General features: G+C 41.7%; 1 protein-coding gene across 2 annotated transcripts in view; it reads right to left on the reverse strand.

The window, feature by feature from the left end:
* Positions 1 to 107: 107 nt before the first annotated feature.
* EGLN3 (egl-9 family hypoxia inducible factor 3) overlaps positions 108 to 18,745 on the reverse strand; it is a 30,539-nt gene continuing 11,901 nt past the window's right edge. Inside the window, exons 2-5 of one of the 2 annotated variants that reach the window (XM_048948995.1) lie at positions 10,013 to 10,132; positions 8,315 to 8,451; positions 7,580 to 7,653; positions 108 to 234 (exon numbers count right to left, since the gene is read on the reverse strand). In XM_048948995.1, coding sequence (XP_048804952.1) covers positions 194 to 234; positions 7,580 to 7,653; positions 8,315 to 8,451; positions 10,013 to 10,132 — 372 coding nt within the window. In that variant the 3' untranslated portion in view covers positions 108 to 193. Of the gene's footprint in view, positions 235 to 6,225; positions 6,534 to 7,579; positions 7,654 to 8,314; positions 8,452 to 10,012; positions 10,133 to 18,745 lie in introns of those variants that run through there. The other variant, XM_048948996.1, reaches the window with a different exon arrangement.

Below are 18,745 nucleotides of genomic sequence, written 5' to 3' on the forward strand. Positions count from 1 at the left end.
TAACTGTTTTATAATATCAACATTAGTTGCTACTAGGAGTGCGACTGAGTTTTCTCAAATTAACTCCCTTTGGAAATGACACTTCCCTCTGGCTGTTCAGAGAAACAAACAGTCACTCACAGCTCTCTGGGACTGGAGGAGCCCAGGATGCTTTCATCTCCAAACTTCCCGCAAGCAGCAGCTGCTGAGTCTGTTACAGCACCATGGAGATGCAGCTGGTTCCTTGTACTGGTGCTAGAGCAAGCAAGAGGGAATTATGTCAGTCATGTCATCTTTTATCAGCTATAAGAACTCAGCATCCTCTGTTGAGGAACAATCTGTGAGCTCTCTGGCAGGACAGTTTGGGTACCTAGGGTACACGTAAGGGAGGGGCACTGCTGAGTGTCACACCAGCCTACCTGTTACAGGCTGCCTGTGACACTGAAGCTGGGGGAAAGCCGCCTCTTTGCATAGCTCCAGCCCAATCTGCAGTACTGGGACAGATGTTTCCCCAAAATAGAGATTCATCTCTTCTCAGGCCAGGGTCTTTTTGCTGTGCTGCTAGCTCATCCTATGCAAATCTCCTACACCCACTTGCATAATGCTTTGAAAGAGACCTCTGGTTGGGGGGTGCCTCCAGCCCAGCATCCTGGCAGGAGCTGGGAATTAATTAACTCTCTGTGCCAGCAGCAAGGGAGGTCACTGCTACACACTGTAAGCCCAAACAGACACTTGGGCTCCCACTCTCAGGTTTGTAGGTGGGCTTCCCCAGCTGCCCCAAGCTCTCCTGCAGCTCCAGGATAACATGCTGGTGCCCACTATTTCCAGACTGCTAGAGAACCTTCTCCCTCACCCCAGGAGCCTGCAGCACTGCCCTACAGTTAACTCCTGTGCCAAGCCCATACTTGCTCTCCCCTCTTGCTGGTATGCACCCTGCTAGCAGAGGAACAACCAAAGTGGCCTTCCTCAATGACACCAATAGCACCACAGGGCAAAGGGGGCTGAGATAGCTTTTCCCAACACTTCTGAACAGTGCTGTCCCTTCAGCCACTTATTTGCTAGCTGGAGAATTTGGCTGATAGTTTTCCAGTTGAGATTTTGCAGGACTGCACACGGCATGATGGTGTTTGAAAGATCGTGCTGCAGCAATTCTTCGTAGATCATGGGGCATAAGGGATTGGGAAACTGCCTCAACTTCATGTTTCTGGAATTTATTAATAGCAATAGTGACATCAGAGGGGCAAAGCTTGGAAGGGGACACAGTGATTTTTATTAATCAAACTGACACAGTTGGGAAAAAAAGGGACACATCCAGGCGCAGAAGCCTGTCGGTTTAAATGCATTGGCTCCATTGTTTGGTGATCTTTCCTCATCCCCAGTGCTCTAGTTAAAGCTCCATTCTGATCTTGTTACTTTGACGTATTATAGCACAAGGGTCTCATCAGGTATAAGCTGATAAACTGTCAAAATTAAAGGAACTAATATGCTCCCACCTGCCTCCCCTCCTGGTCTGTTAGCCTCTGGAATACTGGCCTAGATCAGACACCATTAACTGCCTCCTCTCCCACTGCAGCAAGTTCTTCCCCGCTGCTTGGTCAGCAAATGAGCACAGCAGCATGCTGCCACTGCCTGGGTGTCCCCACACCAGAATTGATTTTGGGACTGTAGTTCATCTATGTGACCTACCGCCATTTATTTAGTAGCCCCAGCACTACTGAGATAAGGACATACAGATGAAATTATCCTTTTTTGATAGGCAGGAAAAAAACATTTCTACGCTTCGTGAGAGTGAATGGGAGTTTTTCTAACTCCCTGAAGTGGAAATATTCCACAGAAACGAAATTGTGTGGGAAAGGGAAATCCATTTTTACTACTCTCTTCCACTGTCGTGTTGCTTTGTAATTTCCACACTGCAGTCTCTGATACAAGATGCATTCTCTGGAGTCATGGGAATGCTGAGTGCAAATATATTTAGCCATATCCCTTTGGGTAGGTGGGGGAGTAAAGGGGACCCCTAAATAGCTGTAAGATAGAAATTTAATATAAGCATATTTGCTTTGGAGAAGGTTTAGTCCAAACTGAGAGAAAAGACAGCAAGGTTCTTGGCAGCTGGATGGCCAACAGCCAGTTTCATCCAGAGTTCTCCCTATAAACCTCCCTTAGTAATGAGTAAGCTCAGAAGAAACTCCCCTGCTTCCCAGGGTCTTCTCCATGTGCTCTGAGCCCCCCTTCATAGAACTAGCATGTTTAAAGGAAATTAAAATGATAAGTCACCCAGAATTGTTCCCCACCACCCAAAAACTGAGAGTCAAATCCAAACCTTCCACAATAGACAGACTGTTTCACTTGGGTAGATCTTACCATTCACAACATTGCAAAAGCATCAGAATAGTTCACAGCTCATTGTAAGATATTATTCTGTTACAACAGCTAAGTGAAAATATCCTGGCTTTAATTCAACTTCCTTATAGAAACCTCCCCCACAGCTGCAAGAGAAAACTCTGGGATTCAGTCTGAAGGAGTAGCAGAGGTATAAATGGATGTTGTTAAAAATAAAGCTATCAGAAGACAATTGACTCATGAGAACATTATCTGGTTCAACAGAAACGTGAGAGCATATAAGCATTTCAAGAAGAGGGTAGAAATGTACATAACTTCAGAATAGCAGGAAGTGACCAAGAGAACGTGCCAATCTGATGGCAGCAAACAGAGCTCTGCCCTGGCCGCTGGGACAGAGGCAGCTGCTGCTGACAGTGTCACCTCTGTGCAGTACTTTATCCAGCCAAATGCCATTGTGTGTGCCCACTGCAACCCTAGCCCCAGGAAGACACGAGACCAAAATGATTTGCACAGGACCACGTTTAACATGACCCAGTGTTTATTGACTCCTGCCATACTTTTTCTTTAGAAAGAATAACAGGAACACAAAATGTGATGCATGATAAAATACTACTACAGGTTTCCATATCAATCCAATGCAAAGTGCCAGCATTGTTGACCAGCATACAACCTGACAAGAGAAGATGTAGTCATAACTCACTCTCAGATATCTGCTGGGAGTACATAACAGTCAAAGTAGAACTAGTTATTTGCCTGCAAATAGATACATTTTCTTCTAGATGCAAGTGGTGTTAGAGCCAGCTATTTTGCAACAGCAGTATATATATATATATATATATATATATATATATATATATATATTCCAACAACTTTAAAAAACTCAGAAGGAAAGGACTAAAACTGCTTAAAGAGAAAAAAAGAAAAGGAAAAAAAAACCCAAAACAAAGTGGGCCTCTAAATATTTCTTTGTTGAGGCCATTTGTCATAGAACCAGAAGTAATCAAGAGAAAATGAGACTTATTAGAGGCTACTGTGCCCAAATAGTCTGCAAGTTTTGCTACAGGTTCATTACAAATAGCCTCTAGACTACTTAACTGTCTCCTGGCCTTTTTCCTTCCTGCATAACAAACCTCATCTATCAGAAACTGTGGCCTGGTGGCTCTGCATATTTCCCAGCACACCCTGATTTGAATGAAATTGCATTTGGAAAGGCAAATATATTTCCTAAAGAGCCACGATAAACTGCAGGACATGTACATGTGGTATGTAGCATCTCTACAAATATGAATGAAGAAGGCACATTACCTAAAATTGAAAAGCTTTTGAGCACTAGAAGTTAAATGCCTTTTCACAACTGGATGAGAAGTGCTCTTTGGCCTTTAATGTTTCAGCCACTTTACCATGAAGACAAAACCCAAAGAAAGGAAGGAATCTCCTTGAAATGCCCTCTGCTGCCCCTAGAATTCTTATACAATTACATTCCCACAGAACAGTTTGCCACTATGGGAAATCTACGTAGAAAATATTAGACTGGATTCCTACATGACCATCAATCACCCCACCACCACCCAAGTAAATTACAACATCTTTGAGGAGACCACTCCACTGACCTGGAAAGGGAAAGTTCTGGAACAGAAGACAGGAATTGGTTTCAATATTTTTTGTTGTTGTTGTTTTTGTTTTTTGGTTTTTTTTTTTGTATTTCACTACAGTGTTAACAAAGAAGAAGGCAGTATTCTCTGCCACAGGATAATTGTTTTCTCTCCTCTATCTAGACCAGGAAAATATAAGCTAAAAATGAAAAGTATGTACTTTATTTACAATAAGTGCATCTATACTGTTCCAACTTCCATTTACCACGTGCTGCTACCCACTGCAGAAGGTAGATGGTAGCTCGTAGTAACCAAAGTACCTTTCTTTCCCAAACTTTATGCAAGTCCTTTCCCTTCCACCCTACCATTTTTCCACTGTTCTAGGCTCCAGTGAGATTTGTACTAATATCTTCCTACTGCACTGTTTTAATGTTACAGTTTCCAAATGCAAACAAGACTTGATCTGCTCTACTTTAGCTGTCATTGCCTCACTTAAAAGTACACAGAAGTTTAAAACTCATGCTCTGTTCCCAGTTTTGCATAGCAATACAACAAGATGAGATTTTTTCCTCCCACCTTTTATATATCAATCCTCAATTTGACCCTTTCAGAGAATTTGACACCTACCATCTTCCAAAGGGTTACCTCTCACACTTGGGGAAGAGACCTAACTTTCTCCACACACAAACATTGAAGAATGAGAATTTCAAGTCATCATTAAGTTTCTTTCAAGTCTATGTTGCGTTATTTAGATGCAAGTGAAGCAGAATAATGTTTTTCCTAAGATTAAAGGACATCAATCAAATTATCTGTCTTTTCTTAGTTTTGAGTTATGAGAGTGTTTGTGACATGTTCCCTCATATTCCTCCCTTAAGGTGCACAACCAGGCTGAATAAAGTCCAGTCCACACAGCCAAAGCTAGATCTCTGGGAGAAGACAGAGAGGATGAGGGGTTCCATAGCTCTACTGTATTTACATTCAAAATTCAAGAGCAGGCTGAAGGATGCCCAGCTTTTTCTAACACAAAACTGTTTAAGAAATACTCCATTTCTATTATTATTGTTTAGAATAAGGGAATTTATATCTTTTTTGTCCTTTGTAGCTGTTACCCTTTTGTCATTGTAGCTTAACAGCAGCCACTGCATGCTTCCTGTTCATCCTTTAGCTGAGGTGCAACAGACCCAGGCCCACTGACAGCACAACAGCCTGGCATGGTGTGGCAGACTGGTCCGGGTACTGGCAGCACAGGAAGACCACCTTGGCTACTGTGGACAGGTGGCACAGAAAAAGCTCTCAGCTCCATTAAGAGCTATTCCAAACTGCACAGTAAGTGCTGGTTATAGGCTGTAGCTTAAACAGATTGGACATAACTCAGCAGTTACTCATCTAACTTTTTAGAAAATAATGGAGAAAAAACAAAGTGCTCTGCCAATTGAATAATCTGTTGTATATCTCATGGCTTGAACATAACAGAAGTAGTTACCTGGCATAATAGAATTGAAACAGAATCACTGTTTCATTCAAATTTCATACACATGCAAACAAAGCTAAACAAGTGTCTTAACTAGGGATAAGCAGCACAGAAATCAACTTCATGTCAACAGTCATTACCATACATTTGTCAGACTGCCAGACATGTATTTCATTTCAGATTCACATCTGTATCATACAAAATATGCCTGCTGGAGAAGAGTCATTAAAAAGACATTCAACTCTACATAACTGTTGGCCTTTAGAGCCAGTGCTTTCTGCGCCATCAGTCTTCAAAGTTTACTGAACTTCTGGGAGGAAACAGCTGCTTTAACAAACAGTTAAAATAGAAAACAAAACCAATCCAGCTCAGAACAGAAAGGGAATGCTTTTACAAACGTGTGGACTGATGCATAACCACTTCCCTCTCCAGCCTGGGACAGAAAGAGAAGTGCAATGGCACAGCTCTAACAAAAAACAATTGAACTCCAAGAAATGTGATGAAGACAGAAGTCTGTTTGGAAACTCCTGCTACAGAAGAGCTGAGCCAGTGTTCCATATAGGAAAGCTGATGAGCGGTCCATGAACAAGCTCATGTGGGACATACAATAGGAGACCCTAAAAAAAAATCCAGTTTGATATCACATTTCCAATATCTCTCCTTGCCCATCAGCAGTCTGCCGCAGACTTTAAACTTGCAAAGCTCCTTTATATTGAGCTAGATTTATATTTTTTCCTCAGTAAAGTGCAAATAAGACTCAGGTTTTTCCCACTAGTTCCAATGATTGTTACCTTGGTTACAAAAGTGATCAAAAGCCAGTTGGTCGAGCCACTACCACTAGGCTTTTTTTTTTTCTTTTCCCTTTAACTTATTTATTTTTAAATTAAAACCCTGGTTACTTTTTCCAGCAAAAGGCAAATAGAAAACAACAGTTCCTTCTGCCAGATGCAGGCATGACAGGAGGCTGCCTTAAGTACCATCAATACAAGATGCACATGCTAGACAGAGACACAACCAGTGCGTTCTTGTGCATAACAAAAATGTGCCATGGTTCATTGGAAATAGAAGTCATCTTTGGGATCCTATTTCTTCACAAAGTTCAGAAATAGTTGATTAGTTTTCATTAAGAGCTGCTTCTCTTTTCCTTGCATCTAGATAAAAATAACCGAGAAAAGCCATAGTTAAGTCAGAGAGTTCCAGTAGCATACATCCAAAACCAGAAACAGAATATAGTTAGTTTTCAATGGATAGCACTTCCACTTGAGACTCTTGATATGAATTCATCATGTAGACTTAACTGCTACATGAACCCACAACATGTTAGCAAGATAGTCCTACTAAGGTTTTGTTTTGTTACCATGCTGATGCTGAATATAAGTTATACATCATTTAAGTAGCCCAGTAATCTTTCAGAGACTCCAGATCTGTGGTAATTTTTTCCCAACTCTTGGCTCCTTGCTCATAATCCCATCTAAGAACGAAGTCTGGATTTGTTCTGCCTGCCAGCTACAGAAATGACAGCAGTCTATTCTGAAAACCATTTGACTAATTATGATTTTGATGGTCTCCAGCTGAGTAGCACACACTTGAAAAAGAAAGAATACTCTTGATACTGAATTCTGAGGAACTGCCTGAGGCAGTCCCCAAAGACCAGAAATGAAACTGATCCAAACAACGCTTTGAGCATGAGCATAGGGCATGAGAGCACATCTGGATACTCAGTCCCCTATTTGTATGCTAGTACTACAATACCAGGTGCTGCAGACAGGAAGGCTGGAGTCAGGTCATCCTGGGGTTCCACATAAATGTCTCTGGGATGATTTCAGGCCATCTGTGAAACTAGCTGAAAGCAGGCAGTGCATGGAAAGCACCATTATCACAGCTACTCTAGCAAACTCTCTGCCAAAAGGTGTGCTTGTATGTGTTTATAAACTTTGTTTCTTTCTAACTTCGATAGTCTATACATTCCAAGGTCATTGTGAATGTGTCCACCAAGAGGTTAATCCTAAAGTAAAATTAACATCTCAGCCATAGTTTTAGAAGAAAAATCAAAAATCACCTCTTCATACTCCCCATCAAGGTTATTGAGGCCAGACCTTAATTTCTACTTTCATAACTGTCCTAATTCATCTCAAATCACTAGTCCTAAAAACTAAGGCCTTACACTTCTAACTACAATATTTTGTAAAAGTCATACCAGTTAAGTTCCTGAACTTTTTTTTTGCTTCTGCTCTTTCTTCAGCATCAAAATACCACACGGTCATGGCATATCTATAAAAGAAAGAAATCTTGTGTTTGGTTCAAATTTTGTTAATAAGTTTAATTCTTATAAGAAATCAAACAATAAAACAATTGAATTCATAAATCAAAAAAGGATACAAATGGCACGTATTTGAAGACAAATACAGATAGCACTTTATATGTGTATTCAAACAAGTAAGATAGAAATATAGGTGAGAATTTCTGCTTGAAAGCATAAAAGAGTGCACAGCCCCTGGTAACAGAGGGCAAAATAAGTCACAGACTACTGCATGCTTTTCTGTTCTGGGATGCCTTTAGGCAGCTTGGAGCTGCCTATGTCACATCAGCTTTTCATAGCCTGGTGACAGACGGTAGCCCCAAGAATCCCTGTAGTGTTATAAGGGCAAAAGTGTGACCCAACATTTCCCAGCTAAACAGCTATGACCAGTTTGGAAGACTTCTGTCACTGGCAAAGGACTTTTTTCCATCGCACAAAGACTTTATCTTTCAAACTTGCTATTCCTCATTTGATGAAATTCCAGTAACTGAAAAATATGAAATCTATTCAAAATCTTTTTTGTACATATGTCTTAAAACAAATACTCAATAGCCCTAATTTTAGATACAAATGATGTGTATTGGTAGAAGCCATGCTTTGCTTTTTCCTTGAAAACTTCAGCATCAAATGTACCTGGTTGCATAAGAAGGCTGGACTTCATGAGGGTTCCTTCGATCTGACCAGAAAAAAAGCAACCTGTCAAAAATCGGCTCAACATCTGCTACATAGGACTTCCCTTCTGGGAATATTCGAAGAATTCCACCATGGAGCTGGAAGAAAAGGAGAAGTTATTTGTTACACACATAAACAGCCACATATTGATGCAAGTAACAACTTATTTTCACCTCCACACCATCCAAACATAGTAAACATTTAATAATAACTAAGGCAACTATATGACAACACTGGAACTGTACACTGTGTTTCCTGGCCACCTCAACTTTCAAACAGTTTGTAATGTTTTAGCATAGATATCTGGGTAAAGTAAATGATCCAAGAAAGAAAACAGTGACCCTGTCACAAATGCCCAGAAACTTTTGAGTTTCCAGCTACACCTCTGGAAGCAGTGGATGCTGCAGGGCAGGTAAGGATGTTCTACTTCAGTGTAAGATCACAGTCTCCTCTCAGCAACTGCAAGAAAACTGCTTATGGTATTTCAGAGCCTGTATTTTGTAGAATCACAGAATCCTTAGAATCCTAAGAAGGGATCTTTAACGTTCATCTAGCCCAGTTTCCCTGTAATGAACAGAGACACCCACAGCTAGATCATTTTTCTCAGGGCCTGATCCATCCTCACCTTGAAAGTCTCCAGAGACAGGGCATCAACCACAACTCTAGGCAACCTGTTCCAGTGCCTCATCACTCTCACTGTAAAATATTTTTTTCTTATATTTAACCTAAATGCACCCTCTTTAAGCTTGAAGCCATTTTCCCTTGTTCTATTGCCACAAATCTTGCCGAACAGTCTGTCCCCTTCTCTCCTGTAGCTCCCCTTCAGATTTTGAAAGGCTGCTATTTCACAGAACCACAATTTGATTGTTTAGAAGTGTAAAAAAACATCTTGTTTATAAACCCTTATTTTGTTTTCAAACTAAAAGTATGGTAAATTCCTGGCTTGACTTAATTGTTTTTAGTAATACAGGCAGAAGCAAGAGTACTACCCTGACCCACTGGTGATCGAAGATGCAGAGAACAAGCTAAGCCACGTGCCTGTTCCATCTTCTTTAATCATAGATTATGCTGAGCTCGGAGGGATCCACCAGGATCACCAGGCCTAGCTCCACACAGGACCACTCAATTCCAAACCCTATATCTGAGAGCATTGTCCAGGTACCTCTTCAACTCCAGCAGGCTTGGAGCCAAGCTCCCTGGGGAGTCCATTCCAGGGCCTGACCACTCTCCATCATAAGGAAGAAAACCACAATTGCAATTGCCTTAAGAACTCCTGTAAGTCTAAATGCTAGATTTGGGCTGTTTCTTTACTCTGCTCACAGAACCCACTTATTCCTCAAGGGATTATGATTCTTTCTAAAGTTTCATTGCTCTTTTTCTCTAAACAAAACTAAGTGCAAAAGCCCAGTGCTTACAAGAGTTTTTCTGTAACAACAAAACAATATGTGTGTGGGATGGGAGACAGAATGATAAGGAAACAGTTCAGATTCTTACTTCCAAGAGGTTGCTATAAACACCAACAAATATATGTAAAGCAATGAAGAATGGACCATCTGTTCAAAAGTTTATCACAGTTCACAGAAGCAGCTGACTTCTCCAAAGCTCTGTTTCTGAAGTAGTTTTTCTTCATGCTCTGCCTCAGCCTTGTGGCTCACTCACCTTGGAGTCCCAGTTCTTATTCAGGTAATAAATACAGGTGATGCAGCGCCCATCGCCATTTGGGTTGTCCACATGACGCACATACCCAGTTCCATTTCCAGGATAACAAGCAACCATAGCCTGAAAAAAAGATAAAGATTGTAGAAAATTATTTCTTCAAGATGCCAACATTCAATTGTTCTTCCCTGAGCATCCTCCCATCACACGTTTTGCTCAGCATTTTTCAGATTATATGTACAAAAGCTGCACCAGGAGGAATTTTCACACAAAACCCTTTTTCCACTGGGTAGATCAGCAATGTGAAATTCCAAACAGGAAACAGATAACCTTCATATTTCACAGTATATGCACCAAGACGAAAAAACAGAAACAACAGCAAAAAAAAAAAAACAACTGGTATTTACGATGCAATGTTTTTGTTCTCTACAAGCTACGTGACTTTGAAGCTGTTCGAGATAAAGTTTGCTTGAGTTTCTAAAGCTGAGCAGTCATTGCAAAACTGAATTGCCAGTCATAATGAATGTAGAAAGTGGTCTCAGGACATTATGCCTTACTACCTCCATCTTCTATTCAGATTTTCTGATCTCTGTCATATACATCCCATTGATCCAACACAAAGTGAGGTTCCCCAGGAAGGGTGGGTGGAAGTCCACAGAGCAAAGTCTAACTCTTTTGTGCTGTGTTTGCACAGGGCAGCACATGTTTGCTTTCATAGACTGAGCCACAGAACTAACCAAACAGCTTTCAGAAGCTTTGATCATTTGTATAGCTGCTGAAACAATTATTTCATTCACCATGGAATTTCACCTTGAATGATGAGATAATCTCAGTATGAATTATTCCAAACCACATGACTGAAATCAAGACGAAGGATCTTAAGAGGGTTTTTAACTTTTTCAAGCAGTTAACTTGAGTTAACATCATTAGCACCTAAAGAAGGGAAAAGTAGGAGAGACTACTGGTTGGATACAAGATTTTTGTCCCAGAGTCATTCCTTCACTACTGGAACCACTTGGTAGTGATACCAGTCACCTTCTATGGGGTTTGCTCTAAAAACAAGGCAATAGAAGTCCTGCTCCCACCCCCTCCAACATCTCCTTTCATTGCCAGTATTAGCAGCAAGAGTGATGGCAGATGACAGGATATATTCATATATCCAGATCCAGACTCAATATTTAGAAGTAGTCTCTCGGGGCTGAGTAGAGAGGGTGATCATACTCCATCTCTGTGGCTATGCCACTGCCTGGATGCTGCTGTGCAGGGGCACACCACAGGCTCCTTTTCAGCTTGCTGCTTATCGAGATCCCCAGAGTCTTCAGGTTTCCTTGGGGAGCAGAGCAGCCCCCCAGGAGCTCTTCCTTCACAAAGGCAGGATTTCACATTTGTCCATGTTGAATTTTATGAGAATGTTGCTGGACTGTTTCTCTGACATCCTAACTTTTTTATCCAAGGTCTTGTACATGCTTAATCCACAGGAAGATTATATGATTTTGCACCATTGGCATGACCTGCCCTTAATAATTTGCCAAGCACGGTCAGCAACAGCATTGAAGATGCAGTATAGGCTTTACCAAGAAAAACTGAAATTTACACCTAGGAATACCAGGGTTCTTGAATTTTGCTTCCTGGCACATGTAAAGCTATGCTGTTCGTGGTACTGGGATTGGGGTAGAAGTCACTGTCAGCCAGCACAATGGATCCCTTGGACTCTCTGCTACCAGGAGCAGCATTTGGGTAGTTAGGATGTACACGCACACTTACAGCTGTAAAAATACAGCTCTGCACTTCAAGTGATGTGTAAACTGGCTCTGCTTCTTCCCCATGAGGATCAGCAGAGTAGTACCTGCAGATAGCAGTAAGTCACAACTCACTCTGTACCCAGACACCTCAGGCAACCGCTGCTTTGAGGCTGGTGCCTCATAGGGGCAGGAGATCATATTGAACAACTGCAAAAACTTATAATTCTCAGCCCTCTCTTATCACACCTGGCACTTAGTGAGTTGCCTTGCCATCTGTGCTGTCTGCTCTGTTGTCATTCTGGTCTACAAATGGCTTCATAGCTAAGCTTACACTTCACTATCAGCTTAAAGCAAAGCACTGAAAATGAGTTCATAATGGGCTGTAGGGATGCTCTGATGGAGCCATACCCACACTGAGGGGGACAGTCCTCTTGCACACTCCCCATTCCAGCACAGCAACTCACGGAGGTGAGCTCTTAACCCATCGCATGACAAGTGAGCTGCATGAAGCCTAACAATTTAAATAACTCTTCTCTAAACCTGGTCCCTGCATGTCTGGAACATGACCCCAGCAGCTGAGAGGGCAGGAAAGGGGGCAGAGGCTTCCGGTAGCCAGGCAGCATGCCAAGAGTGGGATGCAGGCCTTTATCACAGACAGCACAGCTGCCACCAGGGAGATGCAGCCTATGCGACAAGATTACTGAAGTGCCCCCAGAACTACCCAGTGCTACAGCTATTAAACATCATAATAAAAAAGGTGCTGGAGAATAACATACTTCAGGCTAGATCCTTAAAGGGATTTAGGTGCTTTGCTTACCACTGAAATCTGGGCATAATGCCAGAGTTTTCCCTCACACGGTATGTTCTGTTAGCAAAACTTGTGCTTCAACTTGGAGACAATGATGCATTATTTACCACAGGCACCTTTTGCAACCACAACACACAAAGCCCCTAGGGATCAACCAGCAGAACAATTCCCACAGAATCCAAGAGCTCTGGCCTTGCTATAACTTAACTTAAGAAATTTTGCTAGTAGCAGCAAAGGGAGAAAAGCAAAAGTTCCTGGCATGGAGAATATTTGAACAAAACCTTAAACAATGAAGGGAAATCATTCTGGTCCTCCTAAAACTACATCAGGCTTTATCAGAGAACTGGCTGGAGCAGCTCCAGAGCAGATCAAGCTCACTTCAAGAGGGACTCCAGCTGTTAGCACTGCTTTTGAATTCATTCAAAGCAAGCAAGAAATAGCAGATGAGCTGCATAACCCAGAATTAATTTAAGTAATTGGTAAACACTGGTATTTGCCAGTTAAGTGGAGGGACTGCAACAAAAGCTGGAGGGTGGATCATGGTAATTAAGCCATTCACCCCTCAGGTGAGGGAGCATCAATTAAAACTTTCTTTTACTGTTGTGCCCACAAGAGTGCACTGCTTTTTGGGGAGTACCTCTTTTCATCAGCCAATTTCAATCCTAAACTAACTCCAGCAGATAGCAGGAAGCAGAAACATACCTAACTTCTTCTATTTGGCAATACAATCCATGGGCTTAACTTCCCACAGTAAGCACCAGAGGAAATTTCTTCAGCTACTCATCTTATTTCGAATTAAAATAGATGGATTTGCCTTATCAACAGCTGAAATTTAAGATCCAACATGTACGTGCATACACTTGCAATCACATATACACACTGTATTTTGAAGACCAATACTCCAATGGGTCATAAATTAAAGCCTACAAAAATTGGACAATAAAAAGCAAATTATCAACACTTCAGTTTCTGCGCTGTCATTATCAGAGATGTTAGGTATCCCAAGAGGGTGCAAAGCAACCACCTGTTAAACAAGCAGTAATCAGCAGCTTTAGTAAGGAGCCAGGAATAATCAGGAAGCTCCACGCTGCATAGAACTTGTGAAAGTAAGTTATTCACCCTTCATTTTTAAATATTATACTCAGGTCAACCAGAAAAATCTGCAAGTCAAATAGCAAGACATCAAATAGCAAAATTTAGAGATGGATAAAAAAACCAACAGTTCCACAGACAGATTTTTTCCCTGCTTTCCAGTGCTTCTAGTAAGGAAAAAAAAAAACATGTTCTCTTAGCTGATAGCAAGGACCATGCTGTGAGACATCATTCTGGTACATTTCAGAAAACAAGCAGCACTGGAGTGGACTGATACTTGGAACAAAACACTTTGGAAAACACCTCAGCTAGAAGATGCACAAAGCTGAACAGGAGACCACAATGGCAGCGAGTAAGGAGGAGATGCTCTCCTCGCCTACTGCTCAGCCACAGCCCCCTCATGCTCCTAGGGTCGTTTGCACAGGTGCTGCTGCAACCCACACTGATCTCAGCCTTTCCTTTCAGAGTTAGTAATCTGCAACTACAGAGAAGTGACCTGTGTATCTCCACCCTGCCAACACACATGACCCATTAACTAAAAACTTTAAAATTTGTTTTTTCCATTTGCTGCACCAGAGTCTTGGATACTGTTGAACAATTACCACTTTTAATCCCTAGTGTAGATGACCTCTGCATACAGCTCATGCATCAAACAGTTAAGAACTCACTTGTAAATTCTGTCAGATGAAATGAACAACTGTACAGACAGAAAGCAATGCTGACCCAAAATACTGCTATAGTGGCTGTCTGGAAAACCAAGCTACTAAAAAGAATTAAACGATGTTACAACCAGTGCAGCTTTCAGATACATTTTTATTTGGCTGCACGCTTCCAAATTTCCAGAATTTCAGTTCAATATGAGGTTGCTAACCTTCAACTCAAGTGACAACAAAAATCACTTTATCAAAATTTAGGAAATGAGGATTACTGGGGTTCACTTGATTGACTTAGGTCTGAGTGCATATTGTACTCAAACCGCTTTTAGTTTGCCGACAGTCTGTACAGCCAGAAAGCATAAGGCACACAGCATGCTCCACATTAAAAGAACATGAGTAGTCTGACATTTGATGATCAAAGATGAGAGATTCTCAGTTGAGGCTTGTCTGACACAGGCACAACAGGATGTTTATTAAGTACTCGCTTGTTGCACCCAATTGTGCTCAAGTGTTTGTTGTTTTTTTTAAACAGTGTAACACATAACAGTTTAGTATAAAAAAAATTCATGAACATTATTAAATGCTAGTTTATTTGAATTTATGAAAGTTAAAACACTCAACAACTATGAACTATGAAAATCGGTCTAATTTATTACCCTGTAGAGATGGTTGGGAACAAAGAGAAGGAAATTACATTAAAATAAAAATAACAGAGACATTTGCCTCACGCCTAGTGGAAACAGAATCATCAGTTCTAAGGGGCAAAAGCCTGCTCACTTCATTCACAGAAATCACAAAATGGGCTTCAGCAGCAGCATTGCATGAGAAACCATTACCTCAACTCCTAACCCATAACTTGATTCTCAGCCTGAAGTTGACTAGCCATTGGATTTACAGAGCTATGCCTCACCTTCTGCTTGGTCAGCTTCTTGTTCTGAGGTGTAAGCAAGAGGGGAGAAGGTTGTGAGGAAGAATTATGTAATATAATATATAATTAAGAAACATTGGAAAAAGGGCTTGAATTTTGCAGGGGAAGTCACCTATATCTTTTCACTTCAACTATCATCTTCATACTGAGGCCTAAAGCCAAGCAGCATAGAAAACATCTAAAAAAGTAAAAAAGCTGATAGTGATAATAAAAACCCTGGGGCTACCACCTTTTTCCATCAAGAACAAGGCAGATCAAACTCCATGAATTCACCTTCAAGCATTGTTTGCCTGAAACTTCCTTCATTAGCTTGTAGAAGTAGCCCTAAGCACAAAGGTGCCTGGGAAGCAAGCGAGAAGAGTCTTCTGAAGGGCCAAATGAGATATGAATGGCTGATAAGGACCCTATACTGGGAGACTCCTTCTCTATGAAAGTCTGGAGCAGTGCATATTGGACATACATCTTCATTCCTGCTGCAAGAACTTGTAACTGTACGAAAATTCTGGTTTTTATGGACAGGATTTTAGCCAGTTGATCTGCTATTTGCTTCTCCTTGAATGGGCATGAGCTTGACTGTCCAACTGAGATATTCGAAGACCAAAAAATTAACCTTTCTCCTTATTCCATTTTGGTCTTTCACATGCACCACTATAGCTCAATTATCATTTGCAAGGTTCACAGAGACATATTTTGGAGAAATTTTGAGTGGCTGCCTGAGAGTGAGAACTGGGGAGAATATCGCTGAAAAAGATGATAAATTTTCTAGGAAAAGATTCAAAAGTACTGCGGTTATTTTTGCTCATTATTTTTATGGAAGTAAGACAGAAGATTGCTTCTACTCTTAGCTCCAGAAGAGGTTCAGTAAGCAGAAATAAAAAATTACACATGGAAGTTCTTTTTATGAATTATCATCATACCATGCAGATGTTGATGACTGGATTGAGTGGTAGCTCAAGGGGTCCCCAGTAAGCGTTCAAATCTTATGGAATTTTTATGTAAGGCAGCTAGACCATGGATTGATATTGATTTTTAAAATGAACTATTAAATTAATCTGTAACAAGGCTCATGAAGTTTTTCTAATGATGGACAACAAAAATTAGCTCTTCGTGGCTTAAAGAGTTCTATTATGGAGAAGGACAGCTTCAGAATAAGACTATTTTTCTTCTTTTCTTAGCAGAACGTCCACTTTGAGATAAGTGTGGATGCTCTCCAGTTTCCAGTTGGCTGTCAGGGCATTGCCACTATACAGCGAGAAGGCAAAGGGCAATCATGCAACAGACATGACCTGAGCTGGCAGTAACAACTTGCAGCTGCCAAGGGAGCATTTGTGAACTGAGCTTGGAGACAACAGTGAGTTTCATCAAGATCTCCCTGTTGCTGGATGCTTCTTGGGGTCCCAGAGTTGGAGAGGCTATTCAGCAAACTGCAAAGGACCTGATGGAGGGGGAAGGTCTCCCTGTTTCTAAGGAGAAGAATCTGATTTTTTATTTCATGGATGAAAGAGTTACATTTACCTTCTTCCATATACTGTCTGGATTGTTATTTTATTTGACTTAACAAAACATCTCCTGTTGTCAGGCTACCACTCAGACATAGTCTTCAGTCTCTTGGCAAGACCAGGAGAAAAGAGAAGACTAAGGTTTAAGGAAATAAATCTAAAATTGCCGTAGGATCCCAGCTGTACTTGCAGTGGGCACCTTTGTCTCTTCTAATTGAGAAAAAGATTAATCTTCTGTCTTGTATGTTTAATAATCCACATATTCCTGCACATATGTCGATTAACACTTTTTTCCAGTTCCTAGAGCTCATGTCTGACATTCTGCAATGGGAAAATCAGGTTAAGACTTATTTTACATCACCCTCTGACCTAAAACTAGTTTTTAGGCTGAAACATTACCCAGCCATTGCTCCTTGCAAGCAGGCAGAGACAATACAGCTACAACAGAGATTAAAGTGCTGTGAAGAGCAGACATGCCATCGTGGCAGGACCTGAAATTTAAACAGCTATTGCCAGTGAGTTAGTTCAGTCAAGGATATTCAGTTTAAGCCCCCAATTAGCAGCTGTAAACATGCGCAGTGCCCCAGTGTATCAATAAAGGCTGCTTCAGTTCAGAAGGACCGCCCACCCTCAGCTGCCGGGCCCTGGCTGCCGGCCAGCAAGATGATGGTTTAATGACAGTGCTACGTGCAGAGCGTGAGGCTATCAGCAATCAAACGCAAACTTTCCTCCAGAGTACACTTCATAGAGAAGCTGTGGAGGGAAGAGGAAAAAAAAGATACATGTTTGCAGCACGCACCAGCAGGGCGCTTCTCTTTGCTGGGTCTCACTGGTCTCCCACACCTGCATGCCTCTTACAGATAGGCTAAAACACCTATGCTTCAAAAAAAGTGCCCTGTGATGTTGCACTTTTGGATTACTTTTGCCTGTACCTGAAGGTCTCTTTAATCACCCAGAAAACTACTTTGCTATCCCTCTCCCCCAAGAAGCAAACTAGGATGACCAGCACTAATGAGAAAGCTCCATATGCATCTAATGTGGGTGCACATCCCAGCATGGGTACAAATCCAGTGCAGGTGCACATCCAGCACAGATGTAGTAAGCTCTGTAACGAGCCCCATGGGGCAGGGAGAAGGCCACCCCCGCGGAAAGGGGCTTTGTCAGTGCAGGCTCATTAAGGAAATATGTAAGGATGTCCCTGGGTGGTCAGGCTCCCAGTGGGGAATAAAGGCATGGCAACCAGCAAATACATCCTCCACGGGATATTCCCACCTATGTTGTAAGAAGATAAGGTCATAGCTCCTTTACTATTCCATTCTTGCATCCGTTGTCAGGAATTAAGACCTTTTCAGTTCTGCTACTTACCAATCACCAGAAGATTACACCACATTTTTCACTGCAACATTTCAAGACTTCTGTGTATTTCAAAGCTCTTAGAGGTGCATTAAAAAAGGCCAAGAAAGACAGCCACCACAGCAAGTTCTTGCAGGTTTCTTGCTGCTATCAGAGCTGCATGAGCTGGCTAAAGCTCTTTTTCTTTGTTACCTGCCGTTCACTTTTAAACCTGTGGGCCCAGGGTGAGTGAACAGTGCTGCCCACAAGGCTTTATCACCTAACACCTGCTAGGTGGCACCTGCTATGCATTCCTCAAACATCTCACACCAAAGGTGGCTGTGAACCACCACCAACTTGAAGACAACCTCACTGGGGACAGACGTTCCCCTTCACCCCTGTCTCAGCAGCATGTGTCCCTCCTTGCTACCAAAGGTGGCAGGGTCCAGACTAAACTGTGACATAGCAGTATTCTAAAAGTGCCTCAAGGTTGCTCACAAAGCTGTTAGAGCCATTCAGGCTTCAAAGACTGCCCAAACATTACTGCACTAAAACTGAGGTGAATGGTTTTCAAGTGTTTGTTACCACAGCAGTATTGCCAAATTAAGGCTAATTGATGAAACCAGTTATCTCCTACCTTAACTTTGCAATGAAGCTGTCTCACTCGCCTCCTGCTGCC

The sequence above is a fragment of the Lagopus muta genome, chromosome 6 (assembly GCF_023343835.1).
Source record: "Lagopus muta isolate bLagMut1 chromosome 6, bLagMut1 primary, whole genome shotgun sequence".
NCBI lineage: Eukaryota > Metazoa > Chordata > Aves > Galliformes > Phasianidae > Lagopus > Lagopus muta.